The sequence below is a fragment of the Lepus europaeus genome, chromosome 2 (assembly GCF_033115175.1).
Source record: "Lepus europaeus isolate LE1 chromosome 2, mLepTim1.pri, whole genome shotgun sequence".
Classification (NCBI taxonomy): Eukaryota; Metazoa; Chordata; class Mammalia; order Lagomorpha; family Leporidae; genus Lepus; species Lepus europaeus.
In genome coordinates this window covers 32,932,884-32,955,201 of record NC_084828.1, presented here as the reverse complement: position 1 = coordinate 32,955,201, position 22,318 = coordinate 32,932,884, and the positions used below count along the sequence as shown (strand labels likewise).

General features: G+C 37.7%; 1 protein-coding gene across 1 annotated transcript in view; it reads left to right on the top strand.

Moving 5' to 3' along the window:
* The first annotated feature begins 1,363 nt into the window (after positions 1–1,363).
* The window catches only part of LOC133750704 (multidrug resistance-associated protein 1-like), a 102,122-nt gene continuing 81,167 nt past the window's right edge, over positions 1,364–22,318 (top strand). Inside the window, exons 1-4 of the mRNA XM_062180355.1 lie at positions 1,364–1,435; positions 6,260–6,321; positions 13,811–13,958; positions 14,661–14,803. Coding sequence (XP_062036339.1) covers positions 1,364–1,435; positions 6,260–6,321; positions 13,811–13,958; positions 14,661–14,803 — 425 coding nt within the window. The remainder of the gene's footprint in view (positions 1,436–6,259; positions 6,322–13,810; positions 13,959–14,660; positions 14,804–22,318) is intronic.

Genomic DNA, 22,318 nt, shown 5'->3' with positions numbered 1-22,318 from the left:
AAGATTAGCCAAGTGAACCACGGCGTCAGCCCGACACCAGTACTTCTTTATACAAGGCTTAAGACATCTAAATATTTCCAATATTAAAATTCAAAATGTCATCTATTTATTTTCATGGTCCCCTTTCTTCATGTGTCACCTTTAGTTCTTTGTTAATCCTAGTTACTAGGAAGTTTTCTATTTCCTGTCTTGTTTTATATGTAATTTTAAAATAATATGTAGTAGACTGTGGTGTTATGGAAATTGCAACATCAAGTGCCCTTTCTTTTCTTGAATATTAAGTTGAATTTAATTTAATGTATTTTTAAAGCAAACTTTTAGATGAACCAGGGATTGTGCAATGATACTAATTAGACATTTTACCACATGGAAATTTTGTTTTTAAACTTTAAAAATCATGATAGTTTCATTGAAAGCCATTGATTGCCATCCTATAAGGTAAAATTCAAAAATGGCAATATTGGGGATAAAACACTGCATTTGTGAGGCAGCAAGTCATACCAGTGTGTTGATGGTTAGACAGTAGGATGGTGAGTCAGAGAGTGGCTCAGAGATACTGAAATGAGCTGTAGAAGCATCGGGAAGCACCGAGCAATTAACATTGCAATTAACATGCAATACTCTACTAATTGAGTCACTGTCTTGTCTTCCAGACCAATCTATCACAATTGTGGCCACTAGGTCTTTAGGTAAGAGTGTTTTCATGGAGTAGTTACTTTCAATAATGCTGTTCCCAGATTCCAAGAATCTGAGAAGTATTTGCAGTTCTTTTAACAGTAAGTTTACTGTGTATAGGATGAGTTGTATTTCGCTAAGATATTAAATGTTTATCTTTTCGACTTGACAAATATTTTTCTCTAATGAAGGAAAAAATAGTTTTCTAATTTTAAGGTATTTCATTTGTTTTTAACGTGAAGGGTATTGTAAGAAATTTTTTTCTCCCACATTCTACTGACACTTCTTGTCCTTTACAATTTTCTGTAGGACACAGCTGTAGCATTCTGTTTGCAGTCAGAGAAATGACATCCCAGAGAGGAATGGGTTTTGCGCCTCAATCATAAGAGGGCCAGGGATTTTTTTCTAACAGAACAGCCCAGGAAATGTAAAAGGTAAGAACTACTACGCCAAGTGCAAACTTCTCGTCGCTAGGGAGGGGCGCTCTGACTCGAGAGGGGTCCTCCCTCCTCCCGCCCACACCCCGCCCCTGGCGCGCCAGCTGACGGGCAGAGAGCAGGCAGGGTGACAGCTGACTCGCCTCGCGCCTCCTCCCACCTGCCGGGCTGATGGTTCCCGGCTTGGCGAAGTGACCGTCGCAGCAACAGCTCTCTCCATCGGTCGCCGGTTTCAGGGCGCCCCGCGGACCATGTTTTCCAACCCGCTGAGGTGGGGCTCCCAGAGCTCCTACCAGCAGGTGGCCGGGGGACTGGATGCGCAGGTAAAACTCCTTCACTATTCCTGCTGGGGGAGAGGCAGGGCAAGTCTCCAGCCACTCTGCCACTCTGCGTGGGGCAGTGGAAGCCAGGAACCTGGGCATGACCTGATGACTTAGTTTCAGTAGAAATCACACACACACACACACACACACACCCCACGCACAGAGTCTCCAGGATGGTGTGAAACCTGAGCTGTGGGATCTTAGTTCTTGGTGCTGGTTGGAGCTGAGAAGGAGTCATCTTTGAAGACATAACTCATTCCCAGGTAGCTAGAAACAAGCATTTGAGAGAATGAATGCATCTGTCATTCCTGAAGGGGTAGAGGTTGGAGTGGAATTCTACAACCAGTGTGAGATCCCGTTAAAACTTCATGAGCTATTCCGATCAAAAACGGGGTGTTAACTAACACGGATCATGGGACAGTGAGGTCTGGGGCAATCTAAGCACTGTAGACAATTGCTTTACTCTGCCGGGTGATGACTTCTGCTTCTTCCACAGTAAGAGTCATGTGCAAACGTAGCAGTCAGAGAAATGAGCCCTTCAGTTGTGTGTTACCAGCAATTTTCCTAACAAAAGTTCCATTTGTTTTACTTGTAATTTCTATACAAGACATGGTTTAACACACACAGTTCCTGTAGTCCTGGCAAATAAAAATAAAAACATGTCAGATTCAGAGGATATTGCTCTAATCCTGACTTTTGGTAGTGACTCCAAGTGTCAAATACACATGATAGCTGTTTTTCTGATCACATCCAAAGCAAAACTATAAGCTTCATTAAAAGTAAATTATGTTCAAAGTCCTCCTAAAAAATCTATAAAATACTGGGATTAAGTCCCTTGAAAATGTGAAAAATCCCCATCAAGATGATCTTCCTTATATACATACAGTAGAGATGGCTGGGCAAGTCAGGTAAACTGGTATAATGGTAGATCTCCAAAGGCAGGATATTACAACTTGTAGGTTAGGAAATTGTAAAACTCCAACAATTTCCTCCCTCAAAATTCCACTCGGTTCTTCCTTCAGGGTTTGAGCAAGGTTTATTTCCTTGATGATTATTCAACCTTAATAGACTTCATAGGTAAGGAATCTACTGAGACAGGATTGAAAATATTTATGTTAATTGGATTCTCTCTTTTTTTCTTGTTTGAAGAAAAACTTTAAAAAATCTTGATGGATTCAAAGTTTATTGAAAAACTTGTATTGTTACATTTTGTAGCTGAAATTATAGTTTTGATTTAATAATCTTAGGTTTAAAAAGAACCCTATGTAACCTATACCCTAAGAATGTGTCTTTTGGATTATGTTTCCATAGATAGCATGGTGACCTGTGAATAGAATGCTTCCAAATACTTTTTGTTGCTAGTGCTTAGCATCCATAAGTTCATTCATTCATTCATTCATTCATCCAAAACATCCTTATTATGAGATAAGCTTGGGATAAAATTGAAGCTACAGAAATGAATTAGAGTTTGTGTCCTCAAGTCACAATAACTCACATGGAAGAGAGGCACCTGCTCAGAAATGAGATAGTTGATGGCAAATTCACTGTGTGAAGATCTCAAGGAGTCCCTGAAATAGAAATTGAAATTGCTATGGCGACACAGAACTGGTATCTGGGTCTTGGAGGCAAGAATGAGAGAGCAAGCAGAAAATCCTATTTAGGATTGAAGCCCAAGAGCTTGAAAAAGTGAAGTTGAAGCAAGTAGGTAAGAGGAAATGTTCTAAGTAGTAGAAAACAGTGTGAAATATGTACAGAGTTGAGAGTATGGAATTATGAATAGAAAATACAATGAACTGACTGAATTAGATCCAGTCTTTTACATTTCTTCTTTTTTTGTTTCTAAAGACGTATTTATTTGTTTGAAAGGTAAAGTTACAGGGAGAGGGGAGAGGGAGAGAGGAGAGAGAGAAAGAGAGAGAGAGAGAGAGATTGAGATCTTCCATATGCTCTTTCATTCCTCAAATGGCTGCCAGGGCTGGGCCAGGATGAAACCATGAGCTGAAAGCTTCCAGTGAGTCTCCCATGTGGGTGCAGGGGCCCAGCCACTTGGGTCGTCCTTCACTGCTTTCCCAGGTGCATTAGCGTGGAGCAAGATGAAAAGTAGAGCAACTGAAACATGAACTGGCACTCATATGGGATGCCAGCGTCACAGACAATGGCCTCACCTGCAGTGCCACAACACTGGCATGTTTTACACTGCTTGGAAGATTTTAGGCAAGTTTCTGAAACTCTGGACCTTACATTCCTTACCTATAAAATGAGGATGACACGCTATAGAGGTATGTTATATGTAGTGAGATGTATTTACTGTATAAAATCTGGCACATTGTGACTAACAAATGTAAGTCCTTTGTGATTGCTAGGCAGTTTTCCTTCCCCTTGGGCCTGTACTTCCACTGTCCCATAACTTTCTTCAGCTCATGATTCTCCTATCTGTTGGATTATGTCTTGGTTGGATCAGCCTGGCCAATACCTGCTGAGCTTTCTTTTGCCTCTACAATCAGCTGGCAGGTTGGCAGGTGGATGGATAGCCTAAGATCATCTTACTTGTATGTCCCATTTTCAAGTTGTTGGGCAGGGTGACAGACTGTCAATGAAACCCTGGGTTCTCTCTAGATGATCTATCAGCCTTTAATAGGCTAGCTTGAGCTCAGGCACATGGTGCTCTCTGCTCTCAGCATTCCGAGTGGAATTGGAGCCCTTTTAATGTCCTTCCTGTTGCATGTTCATGATCAAAATGAGGCATTCTGCCTGCCCCCATCCAAGAAACAGGAAACAGATTCTACTTCTTCTCTTTAAAAAGAAAGATTTTATTCTACTCTTGGGGTGGGTGTGGGGTGGGGAGGAATATAAATGCTCTCATATGCTGGTTGACTGCCCAATTGCATTCTACAGTTGAGGCTGGGCCAGGCCAGGAGCCTGAACACAATGCAAGTCTTCCATGTGGGATCCAGTCACTTGAGCCATCACTTGCTTCCTCCCAGGGCATGCATTAACAGGAAGCTGGAATTGAAAGTTGGGTTCAGAGACTCAAACCCAGGCATCCAGTATGGGTTGCGATGTCCCAGCCAGCATCTTAATGGCTAGGCCACATGGCTGCCTCTGCATTCTACTACTTGATGTGGAAAGCTGCAATGGGTTTGCAGTGATTTGCAGTTTGTCCCCCACAACACACACACACACACAATGTGTGTTTTGCATGTGAATAAGATCCTCACACACACACACACAATGTGTGTTTTGCATGTGAATAAGATCCCCACAACACACACACACACACACAATGTGTGTTTTGCATGTGAATAAGATCCTTTCATTGGTGGCAAATTATCAAATGTGACATTTGAGTACATGTCATAAGATCTGTCTTCTAGGCTATTAGTGAATTTTCAGAACATCGTCCCCCATAAGGTGTGTACTTATTTTCCCAAGAATATATTTGATAATCATAGTGATGACAATATCTTAGTTTATGTATTAGAGTGGTAGTGTTATTCTGATGATTGATAAATGTTTTATATTTGTCATTGTATTAATTTTTGCAGAAATCCTATAAAGACAGATTGATTCCACTTTGGCAAAATAAATGTATTTCAAATGATGTCTTTATCATTTGGCATAAAAAAAAAGAACAGATTTGGAATAGAATATCATGATGTCTCTTACATACTCAGGACATTTTGGTGTGTAGGATGGAGTTTTGTGTATTCATTTCATCTAGGTTCAGAGCTTTTAAAAAGTGGTAAGCACTTTGAACTGTGAGTGTGGATTTTGACTTGGGTTGGAGAGAATCAAATCAAAAATTGCTAAATGTGGGGCAATTACTAACAATCAAGTTTAACTTAGTGGTCAGTTCTGCATTTGAAAATAAAACAGATTGATGCTGACTCTAAAAATCAAAATGATTTATTTGGAGGCCTTCCCTTTTTAAACTCTTTTGTTGCTTGTCTGTACTAACTAAGCCAGCAGGAATCTTATGGAAATGTTACATACCCTCTCCTGAATAATATGTCATTGTGATAAATACAGAATTGTGTTCATAATTACAAAAATATGTGAATACTTACATAGAAGTACACCAGATATCTATTATAGTCTCTTTGTTTCTATTTTTTAGAAAAATAAAAAACTATCTTTAATTTATCAATTAAGGTGTTTCAAATGTAAATTATATACAGGCCAAATTATATATAGGCCAAATTACATATTTATATATGTATGCAAATATATGTTTACAGAAGATGTTTCAAAAATTTCAAGGAGAGTAGTACTTCAAAATAAGATTACTTTTGTACAAAAATTTTGAGATCACATACATATGAGAAATCTTCCAAAAGTTCATGGAAAATGCATATTGTGAGAAAACTATGCAAGGATTTCCGATTTTTTGCATTAAAATAAACTTGTCTTTTAATTCTATTTCTATTAACTTTTTGTATAAGCATTATCATTTAATTCCATTATGTGATGGACTGTCATATAATTGTATTAATTGTGAATTCCTGGCGTGTGTTAATAAGTTCAAGAATCTGGCGAGAGAAAGAGGGAGCAGAAGGCACTTTAGAAATGATTTTCTCCTCCAACATGATTATTGCTATGTATTCAGTCATAATGTTATGAGAAATCTGAAAATTCCTCTAGGGCATCCACCATCTAATAATATCTTCACTTATTGTATTCCTTAAACATTATAATATCAACATATTTGTAACATTTAATCAAATAAATTATTTCTTGTATTCTTTTCATCTACTGACAAAGATATTTCAAGTATAAATGAAAGGCATTTACTTCATGTACTACTTGACATATTTTTCTTTGTAGAAATGCAGTCCAGAGAAAAGTGCTTCACTCTTCAGTAAGGTGACATATTCCTGGTTCAGCAGGTAGGATCTTTATGAGTTTACTTGAATTATAGCACGCTGAGGAAGATGTCAAATGAAATGACACCTGAATGTAATCCCTTTAATATAAGTATTTATATTGTTACAATATGACCTTGTACATATTTTTTCTCTGATGACTTATTACGCAGGAATCAAGGTAATAACAGTCTGACTTCACAGATAAGAGTACTAAGGTTCCTCCAATGTGGGTGTTCCTTTATAGGATTTGTGTCCTAGTGGCACTAGGAAGGGACAGAAAAGTGAACTTCCGATTTAGCATCATGTGCTACCCATTTTAGGTATATTATTTCATTGATGTCTCCCCAAAGATCTCTGATATTTGCGTTTGCAGATTAGAAAATTAAGACTCAAGCAGAGAAAGATTTTTTTTGTTGTTGTTTAGAGAGAGAGAGAGAGAGAGATCTCCCATCTACTGGTTTACTTCTCTAATGCCTGCAACAGGAGGAGCTGGGCCAGACTGAAGCCAGGAGTACAACACTCGATCTAAGTTTCATATGTGTGTGGCAGGGTCCCAAGTACTTGCGCCAACATCTGCTATGTTGTACGGTGTGCATTAACGGGCAGCTGAAATCAAGAAGGGAGCCAGGACTCAAACACAAGCACTCCATTATAGGATGCAAGCATACCAAGCCATGTCTCAATGGCTATGCCAAAGGTCCACCTCAAGAGATAGAATTTGTCCATGGATACGCAGTGGGGACAAGTCTGTATTATAAGCAGTTTCTTTTGAGTCCACATTTTATGGTTTCTTTTCTTCTTCCTTTTTTTGGCTATGTCATGTTACTGATTACTAGAAATGCATTTATATACATATACATATATATATATATATATATATATGCTACCATGAAAACACATGCACACATATCCATAATTAATCATTTTATCAGACATATATTCTGGATTATCTCAAATTATAATCATTCATAATGTACAGTAAGGGCTCATACATTCTTTAGATGATTGATTGTAACCTTGGACTTCAGCACAGGAATTAAATCCTATTAGATGGTGAGCATTTGGCACAGCAATTAGGATGCCATATGGAATGCTTGCTTCTCATACCAGATTATCTGGATTTGAGTCCCAGCCCCACTTCTGATCCAGCTTCCTGCTAATGCACACCTTGGGAGGCAGAAGACTATGGCTCAGTTACTTGGGACCTTGCCACTCACATGAGAAACCCTGATAGAGTTCTTGGCTTTTGGTTTTGGCCTGGTTCGAGCCCAACTGATAGATTCAAGTCCTGGCTCTATTCTCAATTCCAGCTTCATGCCAATGTGTATCCTTGGAGGCAGAAGATGATATCACAAATAAAACTTGGGTCCCTGCCACCTACCTGTGAGTCTTGGATTGAGATTCTGGCTTCTGACTCCAGCCTGACCCAGCACCAGTTCTTGTGGGTATGTGGGGAGTGAACCAGTGGATGAAAGTGCACTCTATCTTCTCTGAATTTCAAATAAGTAAAGTAAATAATTTCTAAAAATGAGATTAGAAGACTTGAATATTTCTTCTTATTTTGTTACTTTAGAAATGTATTTATTTTTCCATTGCAACAGAAAATTCTTAAAATAAAAAATTAAATTTGTCTTCTTATTCTATGTTCAGTAGAAACAATTACCAAAATTGACCTGTAGATATTTTCAAGAGTATATGAACCCTTAAAAAATGGGTACTAAATGCCCTGAACATGACAAATCTTTAAAAACACAGAAATAAGCAATTTAATTTACATTTTGTAGAAATTCATGGTAGAATTAAAAAGATCAAAAAGTAAAATATCAATTACCAAAGACCATAAGAACAACATAAGCATGATTGAGAAACACATATTTTTAGGAGTGTCATTTAACCAGGTTGACAAAATTGGGGAAAATTTCACAAGAACCAATGCTTTAACCCAATATTTGAAGATGTGTGGGAGTGTCAGGTGGCATTCCTCATCCAGCAAATGCCATGTGATGAGCTGAAAAGTATGACAGCTCTGACCTGTCCAACACCAAAGGGCTGGATGGCAGGAGATTGAGATGGAGGGGGAGATCATGAGGAGTCTCTAGAACATGCCTCTATCGCTGAAGAAATGTAAATAGAGCAGTGAGGTCATCATAGTGGTTTCAGAAGCTCACCTTTGCAATCTGGTACAGATAGAATTTTGAAGATGGAAATGGGGATAGGGAGAATCAGGAAAAGAGCCTCTGGGTGTCCTAAGAGACTCCAGGTCACAATCTGATCTATGATAATGATGGAGAATGATGAAGGGGAAGGTACTATATAGAAGAGAGTTGATTGGTTCAAGACATTGAGGAACTAGGAAACAAAAGGATAAATGTAACTTTCCAGTTCACATAGCTATAAGGTTGAGGTATGGTAAAAAAAAAATTGTTGGTTCCATTTGGAAAAGCTTCAATTTAAGTTGCCTATGAAGTATCATAGGAGCAAGAATTTGGACATTTAGTGATCAGACTGAGGATAAAACTTTGATCTATAAATGTAGATGGAGAGTCATTGACTATGTATGTCAGTAGTTGGAGCCATGAGAAAGAATGAGATGGTCCAGTTGAATAAGATTAGCAAATATATCATTAGAAATCTCAGTATTTAAATGGTAAGAGGAGGGGAAATCTACAAAGACAGTTAGTAAGGTATTCAGAATGTAAGAGAAATATACAGAAAACAGTGTGACTGACAGCTTAGAAAAAAGAAACTTTCAATAATCAAAAAGGAGTAAATTAAGTAAGAATTGAATATGCTCCATTAAATTTAGCAATGTAAGATAATTGATGATTATTAGAAAAACACCTTAAATTACATATATTTAAATTATGATATAATATATATATTTATATATATATAAATTATATACATATCCATGCACATGCATGCATACATGGGCAGATGAGGTCAAATTAGAAGAATTCCATGTTATACAAATCTAAGAATCACTTAAAGAAAGTGGCAAAATTTTACACCAATATGTACCATTAGGCTGTACACTAGGAGAAAGGGACACTAGATTGAAATTAAATAAATGTAAACTATTTACAATGAATGATTTTGATTATATATACATATTTTTCCAATCCTGTGTTCTGTTTTATCCAAGTATTAACAAATAATGATATCTACCCTCTCTATAAAAATATTCAGTGGTCAGTATAAAATGTTAGGTAACAGAGTTTAAATAATGAAAACAAAATATACACAAAAGTATATAACTTTAAAACTTCATCACATTATATAAACTGTGTACATGTAGTTTAGATATTGAAAAAACTCTTTTCAGGAATGCTAAATTAATGAACTGAATGTAAATTCAACAAGTAAGGTTGAGTTTTAAAATAGGAAATTTAAAAATCTGGCAATATCTCACCTTAAAAATCTATATCTTAATTCAATCAAGCAAACCAACAAGCTATAATTGTTGAATATCAAAGATAAGAAATATTTTCATAGCATGTTGTTATCTGGAACTGACATTGCCATGAACCTAATTTGATTTCTTATCTGTTGATTGAACAGTTGCAGTTAAAACATAACTGTTTAAGAGAATGTTCCCTTGAAGACAACGGTTAATTGTATTTCAGAATCTGTTTTTGGAGTTACAGACAAAGTCAGAAATTATATCCTAGACCAAATTCAAGCTCCTATAATTAAATGAATAATTCTATTAAGATATGCTCAAATGATACAATAATTAAGAAATTATATTCTTATGAGTCTTAATTCCTAAGGCAGTAGGTGTCTAGATCATTTTGATGATCGAATAATTACCAAGCCCTTATTAGCAAATGGAATCTGTCATCAGGGTAAAATGATCCTGGTCATAAAATAATCCCCTTGATATACATGGAAAAAAATCTAATTAAAATTTTAATCGGTCACAACTGGGTCATTATTTTAACCAGGTATATACTATTCAGTTTGTTCTACCTTTAGTCATACATTAATAAAATACATACGTTTACTTGTCCCATTGTATGACTTTTGGATCATCCAACTCCATTCCTTTGCCACAATACAATCATACATTTCAAGAAATATTTTTAGAATTCACTAATATTAATAAAAGCGATCCTTTTCATTTGTTCAAATATTGTTCATCTACAAAAGTTATATTTTACCTCTTAATCCAAGCTGAGTGTTACTGTTTTTGTCTTCTCTTCATAGCAACTGAATGATATATTTATGCATACTTGCCAATGATAAATATATACAAAATTGTTTCTAGGGTAGCACAATTAAAAACAGAATGGAAGTATTACTTTTCAAGGCACTGTCTGCCATTTAAGTTGGCATTGCTTTTTGTGACCAGTCTTTGGGGCTTTTGATGTTCAACTGCCTATAAAAATGAGAAATTCATACAATTCTGCCTGCAGTAGAGAGTATGAGAAGAGAGTATGATTACTTAAGGAATAGAGCACAGAAGTTTACAAGACTGGTATATGCTGCATGTCACTCATTGGTGGGGTCTGTTTTTGGTCTTAGCTGTTTCCAAAAAAAGTCTTCTTGTAAGATTTAAAAAAAAAAAAATGCTGCTTCTTTGCTTTGTCTTTTCCCAACCTCTCATTTGGGAAGATAACACTAACCCATATGATCAGAGTATTTAATTCTACCACAAGAGAGCAAAAGATGGGGAGGGAGAGCTCACACCTGCAAAAAGAGAAATCAAGGCAGTTCCATCACCGAGCCATGAGAGGGTGCTTAGGTGTCACTTCTACATGCTGCATTCTTTGGAGACTCAGCATGAAAGCGAGGGTCACTTATCCCTGAACCAAAACTGCTGAGTTTTGCACAGTTCTAACACAAGATGCTGAGGCAGTAAGTGTTATTAAAAATGCTTTTGTGAAAATCAATGCAATCTTATTTCAAAAATGAATATTTATTTTATAGAATGGAGTAGAACGACTTAATATGACATGAAAGGAGTTTATTACTTAATATGTTTTTAAAAGTGTGTTGCAGGAAAGTATCCAACGTACTAGAGCCAACCGAAATATGCTCACAGAAGGTCCTTTCTTCCTACATTAAGCCTTTTTGTTACATATGAATGATGGCATGATACTATTTATTATAATGAAAGTAAAGCAGAACCCAGACTCTTGTTACCCTAGGGTTTAAATTGATCCGAGGGTCCATCAATTGAGAGTATTCAAAAACAGTAACAATGAAAGGAATCTCAGTTTGGAGTGGAGTAATGCTTGATTATGATCTCCATAGCCAATGCTCTATCCTGGAAAGAACTCAGTCTACAAAGTCAGAGGTCTTTTCTTATGTCCTTTTGAAGATTTATTTATTTATGTTGTGAAAGGCACTAGGACAGAGGCAGGGAGGGGAGAGAGAGAGAGTGAGATAGAGGGATGGGCAGGAGAGAGAGAGAGAGAGAGGGAGAGTGAGATAGAGGGATGGGCAGGAGAGAGAGAGAGAGAGAGAGAGAGAGAATCTTTTATCCACTGATTCACTACCCAAATGGCCACCACAGCCTGGCTGTATCAGGCAGAAGTCAGGAGCCAGGAACTCCATCCAGGTCTCCCACATGGATGGCAGAGGCTCAAGAACTTGGACCATCAGCTGCTGCCTGCGCAGACACATTAACAGGGATCTGGGTCAGAAGCGGAGCAGCTGTGACTTAAATCAGTACTCTGATATGGGATGGTGGTGTTGCCAGTGGTTTAATCTGCTGCATGTACCATCGCTGTGAGCTTGGTCACCCACTGCATGAAGATACACCTTGGTTATAGAGAGCAATATCTGATCATATGTATTGCAGAAAGCAATGTTCAGTCAAGGAATGGCATAAACAAACACAGCATTTTTGCAGGGGTTTGGAAGATTTTTTGCTTTTTTTTGGTTATGGAATTTGAAGCAAGTTTGCACCACAATTCTGGGCTCATTATTTATTTAAAGATTTTTAAATATTCATTTATTTATTTATTTTAAAGGCAGAGAGAGAGAGAGAATCTTCCATCAACAGATTCATTTCCCAAAATGGCCTCAATGGCCCAGGCTAGGCCAGACTGAAGCCAAAAGCCTGAAACTCAATCCAGGCCTTCCTTGCGGGTGGCTGGGGCCTAAACACTTAGGCCATCACCCACTGCTTTACCAGGCATGATAGTTGGAAGTTAGATCAGAGCTAGCACAGGATGCAGGCTTTTGCAGGTAATTAACTGCTGTGTCACAATACCAGTCAAAAAAAAAAAAAAAAAAGAAATGCCGTCAAATGCATTCTTTTCATCAAGTACCCACTCCTTGTTAACTGATGTCCCAGTAATAACAGAATCAGTTCCTTCATTGACAACAGAGCACTCATGTCCTCCTCACCTCTTAAAGGCCCTATTTCTTAATGCTGTTAACAACGACAATCAAATTACATTAGCACATTAGCTTTGGAAGAGTTGTTGAAATCAGCACATGGTTTCTGTATCTCAGAGAATCATATCTTCTTGCATGTAGGAGGAGGAACAGGAAGGGGAAGTGAGGCAAAACATTTCTCCCCTTAATATCTAGTGGAAAACAAAGTTCTCCCCAGCAGATTTCTTTTTAGGTATCAGTATATTATTAATTCCAAGCAAGGGGGAATGAAGTTGCCACGATTGGTATAGCCCAATCATAAGTCATGGCTCTGTGGTTGGATAAATTTACCCTGAGTTCAAGAGATTTTCAACTGAGTAAATATCAGCTCCCTGTGAGTAGGAAGATGGTGGCACAGAGAGATGACTGGACATACGTGATCCTTGTCCCCAACAATACCTTTTGTGCGATGACTAAGTCATACACCTTAGTTTCTCTCCCATTTTAGACCCATGGTTCTCACAATATTATTCACAGTGACCCTGGGGACAAGCTCTTCGAATAGAAAGGAGTGCAGATACCCAGAATGTAGCAGAAATTTGCCATGGTTCTTAAAGCATCAACTCAAAAATGGTACTTTCACCTCTGTTTGGTAGAGTAAGTCACAGAGCTCATCTCAAAGTTTATGGGTTGGGTAGATACCCTGCCCTTAGTTGGTTGATCTATAATGTCAAGTGGCAAAGGGTATGGGAAATCCCAGGGGAACAGAGGGACGTTGCAAATGTAGAACTTGGATTCATTTTTCCTCTGATAGAAGCCTAAAAACAAATATAGGTTCTTGGGTGGCTGAGTGAACAACTTAAGTAAGAGTTTGCTGTTTAACTTCAATAGGGGAGGGGAGGTGGAGTAGGGGAGTGGTACATTTCCCAAATAGGAGATGAGTAAGTGGAGTTAGTGTATCACTGAATAATTGGCTATGTTAACAGACCTTCTAAAAACTGCAAGGATTATTGCACATTATTTAACTCTGGGATGAAATTGCATGATATTTTAAAACACACAATCTAGTCCTTGTGTTGTTTGATAAAATAATGCATAAATCAAGGAATGAAATAAACACATAAAATTATTCTTAACTTGATTTTTAAATTTGGATAAATTGTTTAACTTACTCTTTCAGAATAATTATCTTAGGCTATAAAAAACCTTTGGAAAGAGAAGATCTTTTTGAACTAAACGAAAGTGATTCCTCTTATACTGTGTGTCCCATCTTTGAAAAACAATGGAGGAAGGAAGTTTTAAGGCATCAAGAAAGACAAAAAGCACAGGTAAATAATGTTAAATCATAAAGTACTTAATTACTACCTAAAGTTAGATAAAGCTTTTTCCAAATATGAGCCATGATTGTTATTAATATAGAAAATCTCTAAAACATGCGACATGGTAAGTCATTTCCATAGCACAGTTCATTGTCGTTTAAGCATGTTTCTGTCTTCAGATTATTTCAGAGCACATGTGTTGATCTTTGCATTCGTACATATCTTTGGAGTCTTACTCATCATGATAAAGATGACTTCTGTATCTCAGAGCATGTGTCATTATCAAAGTAAATCATATGGTGGTCAGCCAAAAGTTTAGGGAAGCAAGTCCTCATCTGGCATTGTGTATGCAAACATATATATGTCCCCTAGACTTCCAAAGAGAAAGTATTATTTGGTAATTTAAAAAACTGTATCAGTATTAATTAAATAGCTTTAAAACTCACCAAAGTTTTAAAATACAATATTGTATGTTAAGCTCCTGTCGTTTTATGACATGTAATATAAGTAATACCAACCAATCTGGGTATATAACTATATCAATGATAAGGGTTATATTTTCAAAGTTAACTGAATATATTCTCTTTTTGTTATGCATTACCTTTGAAATGCAGAAACTGCTAGTTTTGTGGGTAATTTGCATGTATTTGATTTTTAATCATGGTAATCTTGCTCAGATTCTTACTGTTTGTATTTTCTTTAATTGCATAGGCTTCTATTCATAAAGAGTTGCATGCCAGAAAACCATCTCTACTTTATGCACTGTGGAACACATTTAAGTCTGTCTTGATTCAAGTTGCTTTATTCAAAGTGTTTGCTGATGTTTTGGCCTTCATCAGCCCACTCATAATGAAGTAAGTTGGGTTTGTGGGTTTTCTCTTTCTTCCTCACAGGTAAATAAAGCATCTGTTCCGCTATGAAAGTTCTGCTACACAAGTATAGGGAAGTTCCTTGTTGAAAATTTTATTTGGTATATGGGCATTTGTTTGGTTTGTCTGTGGTACAAATGTAAATTGTAATTTATACATAAATTTACAGATGCCAGGGCCGGCACCGTGGCTCACTTGGTTAATCCTCCACCTGCAGCACTGGCATCCCATATGGGCACCAGGTTCTAGTCCTGGTTGCTCCTCTTCCAGTCCAGCTCTCTGCTGTGGCCCAGGAGGGCAGTGGAGGATGGCCCAAGTGCTTTGGCTCCTACACCTGCATGGGAGACCAGGAAGAAGCACCTGGCTCCTGGCTTTGGGTTGGTGCAGCACCAGCCGTAGCGACCATTTGGGGAGTGAACCAACGGAAGGAAGATCTTTCTCTTTGTCTCTCTCTTCACTGTTTATAACTCTGTCAAAATAAAAAAAGAAAAATTTACAGATGCCAACTGTGTACTAAGCAGTGTGCTAACATCAAATTAATTGCATTAAGTCAGGGTTCTCCAGAGAAACCGAATAATAGGCTAGATAGAATGATAAAGAGGGAATTTATTCTGGGAATTGGCTCATGTAGGTATGGAGGCCAAGATGTCCAGGGTCTGCTGTCAGTAGCTGCAGACCCAGGAAGCCAATCATATAATTCCATCCTAATCTAAAAACCCAAGAACCTGGAGCCCTGAAATCCAAGGGCAGGAGAAGCTGGGTATCTCAGCTGCAGCAAGGAGAGCGAATTCACCCGCCTCTACCTCTGTGTTCTATGCAGGCCCTCAGCGGATTTAGATGATGTACCCTTAGATCTTCTTTACTTGGTCTGCTGGCTCAAATGCTACTCTCTTCTGGAACCACCCTCACACACACACAGCTAGCAATAATGTGTCACCACGGACCTGGATATCCCTTTACCCAGTCAAGTGGACCCATCAAATTCATCACAGTATTTATTTTACTTAACCTTTGAAACATTCTATAACATAAAAAGCATGGGTGTTTTATCATTACCACAATGCAGAAAAAAAGGTTTTAAGTAATTTGCACCAGTCCACACAGCTGGAAAGTACCAGTCATCATGACTGAAATCCAGGAAGTTTTGCCTAAATGTATGTTTAGAAAATAAATGGATAGTCTTTCATTATGTTTCTTAGCCATGACCTTTAGAGGATTGAACTTTATCAGCCAAAGTAGCAAAATTGTATGTCTGTGCATGTGCACATACACACACATATAAAATCACTATATTTATATATAACATAATACCACTATATATGAGACATAAAAATATATATGTTTGTAATGTTTATATAAAAAGGAAGCATTTTTATAATATCTGTATGCAAGGTTTTACAGGCTCATGATGAAATACAGTGTGCCACCTTCTTAAAAGGAACATTATTTTACCTCTAGTTGTCATACAAAGGAAACAGATTTTTAATCATGTTGTGATGATACATTTTGTATTAAAAATACTTTAAAGTTTTTAGAATTTTTAAGAACTATTTAATTCATGAATATGTAATCAATCCTGAATTATCTGAACACATTTCATCTGAATTTTACTGAACACCTACTATATGCCAAATAGTTGTAGGAGGACTGTGGCAGATAGAGCAAAAGTCAAGACAAAGTCTCTGCTATGATGACACCAACAGGGTAGAAATAATAATAAATGGATAAATACAAGACAGGTTAAAAGATAATCAGTGCTTAGGAGCAAAGTACAGCAAGGTAAATGAGTGCCAGCCTGGAGAACTGGAAGTTGCTCTAACATGACAAGTGATTAGGGGAAATATTGGTGATAAATATGAGTGAAGTAGGAGCAAAGTCCTGAAGAAAGTTCCGAAGGAAGCCGAGGTGATATCTATTTCAGTGGGAGGGAAGAGGTAGGGCAAGCGTTGCTAGCCAGCAGTGTGCCAGGCATCTTTGAGGGCCTGCGGCAAGGAGTCAGGTCACATGAACGCACAGTGACAGAGGCGAACCGTGAGAAGACTGAGTTCTGAAAGGTCAGAAGGTGGCCCAGATCTTGAATGACTTTATGGAACCTGATGGGGATCTTACCTTTTATCCTGAATGATGAAGGAAGCCTTTGGAAGGTTTTGAGCAGTGATATAATTAGACTGGAGCTTTACAGGTACCACTCTGCAGAATAAAGAAGAAAAAGAGCAGAAGGAGGAACACCACTTAGAAGTCTGTTGAGATGAGCCAGCCAAGAGACCAAGGGCCCCTAATTGAAGTTGTTGTGATGAGGGGGACAGGAAGCATTCAAATTCTGGCTCTGGTTGAAAAAAGAGACAACAGGAGCAAGGCCTGGTGATGCAGCAGGTTAAGCTGCCACTAGTGATGCCCAGCTCCCACTGCAAAGTGCCTGATTCAAGTCCTGGCTACTTCACTTCTGATCTAGCTCCCTAATCATGCACACTGTGGCAGGCAGAGGGTGATGGATCAAGTAATTGAGTAACTGCCACCCACATGGGAGACCCAGATTGAGTCTTGAGCTCCTGGCTTTGCCTCGCAACAGCTATGGCTGTTGTGGGCATTTGGGGAGTGAATAAGCTCTGGCTTTTAAATTAAAATAAAAAAAGAAATTCCAGAAAAGGAAAAGCAGTACACACTGATGGACTGAGGGAGTCAGAGAGGAGGATATGAGTCAAGGAATGCTTTCAGATTTTTCTTGCTTAGGTAGTGAGGTAAATGAGTTGCTATATATTGAGACATTACAACTTAGGAAAGACTAGAACAGGTAAAGGAATTTGCTTGCTAAATTAGAAATATCTATGAGAGCCCTTCAAAAAGTTTGTGAAACAATAGAATTAAAAAATAATAAGCATTTTCTATGAACTTTTTGAGAACTCCCATATATATTATTATGCAAGAAATAATTATTATTGCAGATCTGATTGTGGATTTTAGAAGGCCTATTCCCAGGATGGTGTTTGCCTGGTGTCTAGAGCTTGAATTTTAAGGCAATCCCCACTGTTCTAACTGATAAATGGATTCAGTTTGTCCAAACTGTTCAGACAGCAGTATGGCTTATGCTGAACACCTGCTTTCCTTAAGAAAAAGTTGCCTACTTGGACAGCCTCCAACAAAACCCTGGATGCTGGGTTTCTAATGATCTTGCCAGTGAGACAGCACTTCACACATGGTGCCACTCGTTGCTGAGGGAGTTAAACATGTTCCGTGTGACTCTAAGAAGAGAGGATAGAACTTTCTGGAGCTTTGACATGTTTTTCCTCAGACTTCACTCATGCATCTTTTCTCTTTGCTGATTTTCCTATGTATCCTTCAGCATAATAAGTTGTAACCATGGATATGATCATATGCCAAGTCTCATAGTTTCTTCTAATGAACCAGTGAGTGATCCCAGGGATCCCTGACATAGTCATATGGATTTAAAAGGTGGAATAAGCCATTGTCTATTCAGTCTGAAGTTAAGAAAAATAGAGGCTGGATTGATAAATTGGAATTGCCCTAAATTGGATGGGATATGTCAAAGCCATTGTTCTGGAGGAGATCAGCTTAGCATAAGTAAAGAGCAGTAAAGATAGCCATAGACAAAGCTATCAGCTGTTCCAGTGGGAATACCTGCTGAAGACGGGGAAAGCTGTCAAAGGATCTTAAGGAGGACTGGATGATGCAGAAATACTCTCTCCAAGAGAGAACAATGGCATGAAAAACAAGACAAGATATGCATTGTTAGAAAACTGTGTGGTCATTTCCACCCCAATTCCAATTAGGCTCCCTTTCCTATATCAACTCTCAGACTAACCTCCCCACCCCCAGACAAGATAATAGATCTCTATTTCCTCTTGCTTCTGCCCTCATTTCAGATTACCACCATAGGGTTATCTTATGTGTTATCAGAATTCTCTGTGTTAGAAGCTTTGACCAGCACCTTCCCTTCCTGCTCTATTGAGGTATCTAATGCTGCAAAATGAACCATGTCCAAATTCGGTGGAATCAAACAACAAGCTTGATTTGGGGAGTCAGACAGCGATTGCTTTTTCTCTACTTCACAATGATTGTGAATTACCTTGAGTGGCTGGAGACAGCAGCAGCATCTCACATGGAGCCATAGGTCTTGTTGGGCGGCTCTGCCAGTTGGCTGGATCACTGTGGTTCTTCACATGTTTCCATGCTAGAATGTCCAAGGTCGCTTCCTAGCTTACATGCTTGTGCCTCTGTTAAGACTGGCCTGATACTACTCCCTCTTTGTTCTTCCCCAAATCTCGCTGAATGGTTACATTAAGCATAGAAGTCTCCAGGTAGTTGGACTTCTTACATGGTAATCAAATTTACTTAGGGTGAATATTCCAGGATGCTCAGACAAATCTTTTTATGTATAGACTTTAAATCCCAGAATGCTACTTCTACTACATTATTTGACTCAACCAAATCCCTAGGTCAGTCTGCATTCAAATGAGAGGAATGAAATTCAGTTTCTCAAGGAGAGTAGTAGCAAAGGATGCTCAATCATTTTTAGACATTCTGATTTACATTGATCAACACTAATGCTCCAGAAACTCATCAGAAAATTCCACTGTTGCCACTGTTGTTCCTAAAATAGCAATATGTCATAACGATTCAGTGTCTCCATGTTCTCCCCAAATTTGTAGTATCACAGTGGGTTGGAGAATGGTTTCTCTAAGTTTGCGACACATTTTTGCAACACACTTGGTTGGTCAGACTTGCAAAACAGTGATTTCCATGCTGAGTCAATTGACATGTCTTTCTCCTTGCCTAGAGGACTAGCCCACAAGGAGTTCTTCCAAGTAAAGTCCTCATGTGGTTCAATGTTAGTGTCCTTAGCTCCCAGCACAAAGCCTGCCACATATTCATAGAACATGAACATATTTCCTCAGTAGAATATTGAATAAATGTACTCATCCAAAGTTATACTTTTCCAAGAGACCCTATAGAGTAGCTGAATAACCTTAGAATTTCCACATTAAGGAACAATTGAGCAATCTGAAGGCATTTTATGAGTTTGTAGGCCCATAATTTTGGCATATAACAGTTGACTTTATAAGATGGTTTTGAGACATAAGCTTTTTTTTTAGTTGGAAAAGGAAAAGTTGTTAGAGGAATATATTCAAGATTGAGAGAACATTATCACATTGTTATGGCTCATGTGTAATCAAACATATGCAATAGTTCCCTTTATCTGCAAGGGATACATTTCAATACCCTTTAGTGGATGCCTAAAATCACAGGTAGTACCAAATCTTTTATATATTCACTTTTTTTCTGTACATACATGCATACCTATAAAAAATCTGAATTTATAAACTAAACATAGAGATTAATAAGCACAACTTATTTAAAAAGAGGACAATTATAACAATGAGCTAACAGAACTTATTTTAACCTTACGAAGTATTTATAAAATTTTTCATTTACTGCTTTCAGACTATGGTTGACTATGCATACCCAAAACTTCAAAAAGTGAAACCAAAGATAAAAGGAAATTATTATAAAATATTACTTTCATTAATTTATTAGCAGAAGAAATATTTCTGTTTGATTACTGTGTTTGCTCTTTTTCTCCCCTTTTGGATTTTATTCTAGTATCAATCAAATAAAATAGAATCTATGTCTGATGCATCAGCATAGTTTGATGGTCTTTCCTATATCTGGACAAAAGCTATTTTTAGTATTTCCTGATTAGTATGTGTAGAATCACCTGGTGCCTGCTGATAAGCAGTTGGTTGGTTGTGTGTATGAGCAAATCAAAAGGCTACTGATAGATACATCCTCAATAGTGACAATAATACTCTTCTTTAAGAAAATTAAACTCCAAGACTCTGAAGTTCATTTAGTAAGTTACTTTTGTAGAAATGATGCCGTGTCCCAATGTATGGCATTTCTTAGAAATCGATTAAGAAGTGCAGAACCAGGGCTGGAGTTGTGTGCAGCAGGTTAAGCCGCTGCTTGCTACTGCTGGCCTATAGAAGCGCCAGTTCGAGACAGGGCTGCTATACTTCGAGTCCAATCCATCTCCACCCTGGGTTCCCCCACATCCTCAACCCCTGCAAATGCTGCCAAAGTGCTTGGGACCATGCCACCTGCATGGGAGACCCAGAAGGAGTTTTTGGCTCCTGCCTTGGGCCTGGTACAGTGCAGGCTGTTGTGGCCATTTGAGGCGTGAACCAATGGATGGAGGGTTTCTTTGTGTCTCTTATCCTCTGTCACTCTGTCTTTCAAATAAAATAAATAAATCTTTTAAAAAAATGCAGAACCTCCTGTTCTTAATATGTCTGTGGCATAAATTAATGGTGTCATTAAGGATATACAATGCTCCAAATAATTTCTAGTAACTAGAGGTTTTAATATTAGGTTAAGCAACATTAGTGTATAGTTGATTCTAAAATCTAATTTTAATAAAATACTTTTTTGGAAGATGTTTTATATACTTAGATGTTTTTAAATACTTAGTTGACAAGGCATTTTGGCAGCCAAAATTGCTTTTGATTGTTTACACATTATCTGTGTGTTCAAACTGCCAATAAAATATATCAAAGCATAGAAATTTATTTTAATTGCAACTTTAAAAATATATATTTTTATAAGAATGAGCTATTCATCAAGAAAAAATTTACAGTATGTATAGTCTTTTTTAAAATTTATTTCTTTATTTGAAAGGCGGAATTACGGAGAAGCAGAGGCAGAGGCAGATATATATATATATATATATATATATATATATATATTTAATTTGAAAGTCAGAGTTACACATAGAGAGAAGGAGAGGCAGAGAGAGAGAGAGAGAGAGAGAGAGAGAGAGGTCTTCCATCCACTGTTTGACTCAATTGACTGCGACAGCTGGAGCTGCACTAATTCAAAGCCAGGAGCCAGGAGCTTCTTCTGGGTCTCCCATGCAGGTGCAGGGGCCCAAGGACTTGAGCCATCCTCTACTGCCTTCCCAGGCCATAGCAGAGAGCTGGATCGGAAGTAGAGCAGTTGGGACTTGAACTGGCACCCATATGGGATGCTGGCACTGCAGGCAGTTAAATAAACTATAATTAAATAAACTATAAATAAGAGCTATAAGTCTACAAAAGAAATTACATTAATTTATGGTATATATATATGTAGAGTACAAAACCACAGATGTGCAGTTTTAAAATTATAATTATTTTCAATCATTTAGATGCAGTTTTAAGAGAGCACATGTAAAATTTAGTTAACAACGCATATCAGGAATTCTGTATTTTAATCAATATTTATAACTGAGAGTCAATAAGAAACCAAGGGAATTCTGATTAGAACCATCCTCATTTGTGTACCCACCATGGATCCTAATTGTTGTGACCATGTGATCTGCAAACCTACAAGGAAATTAGGCAAGTATAGAAGAGAGAAGTTAGATATGGTTAAAATAATGATAAAAAGTGAAATGTAGGAGTGGGCTTTTATTTAGTCTTGCCGTTAAGATGAAGGTTAAGCCAA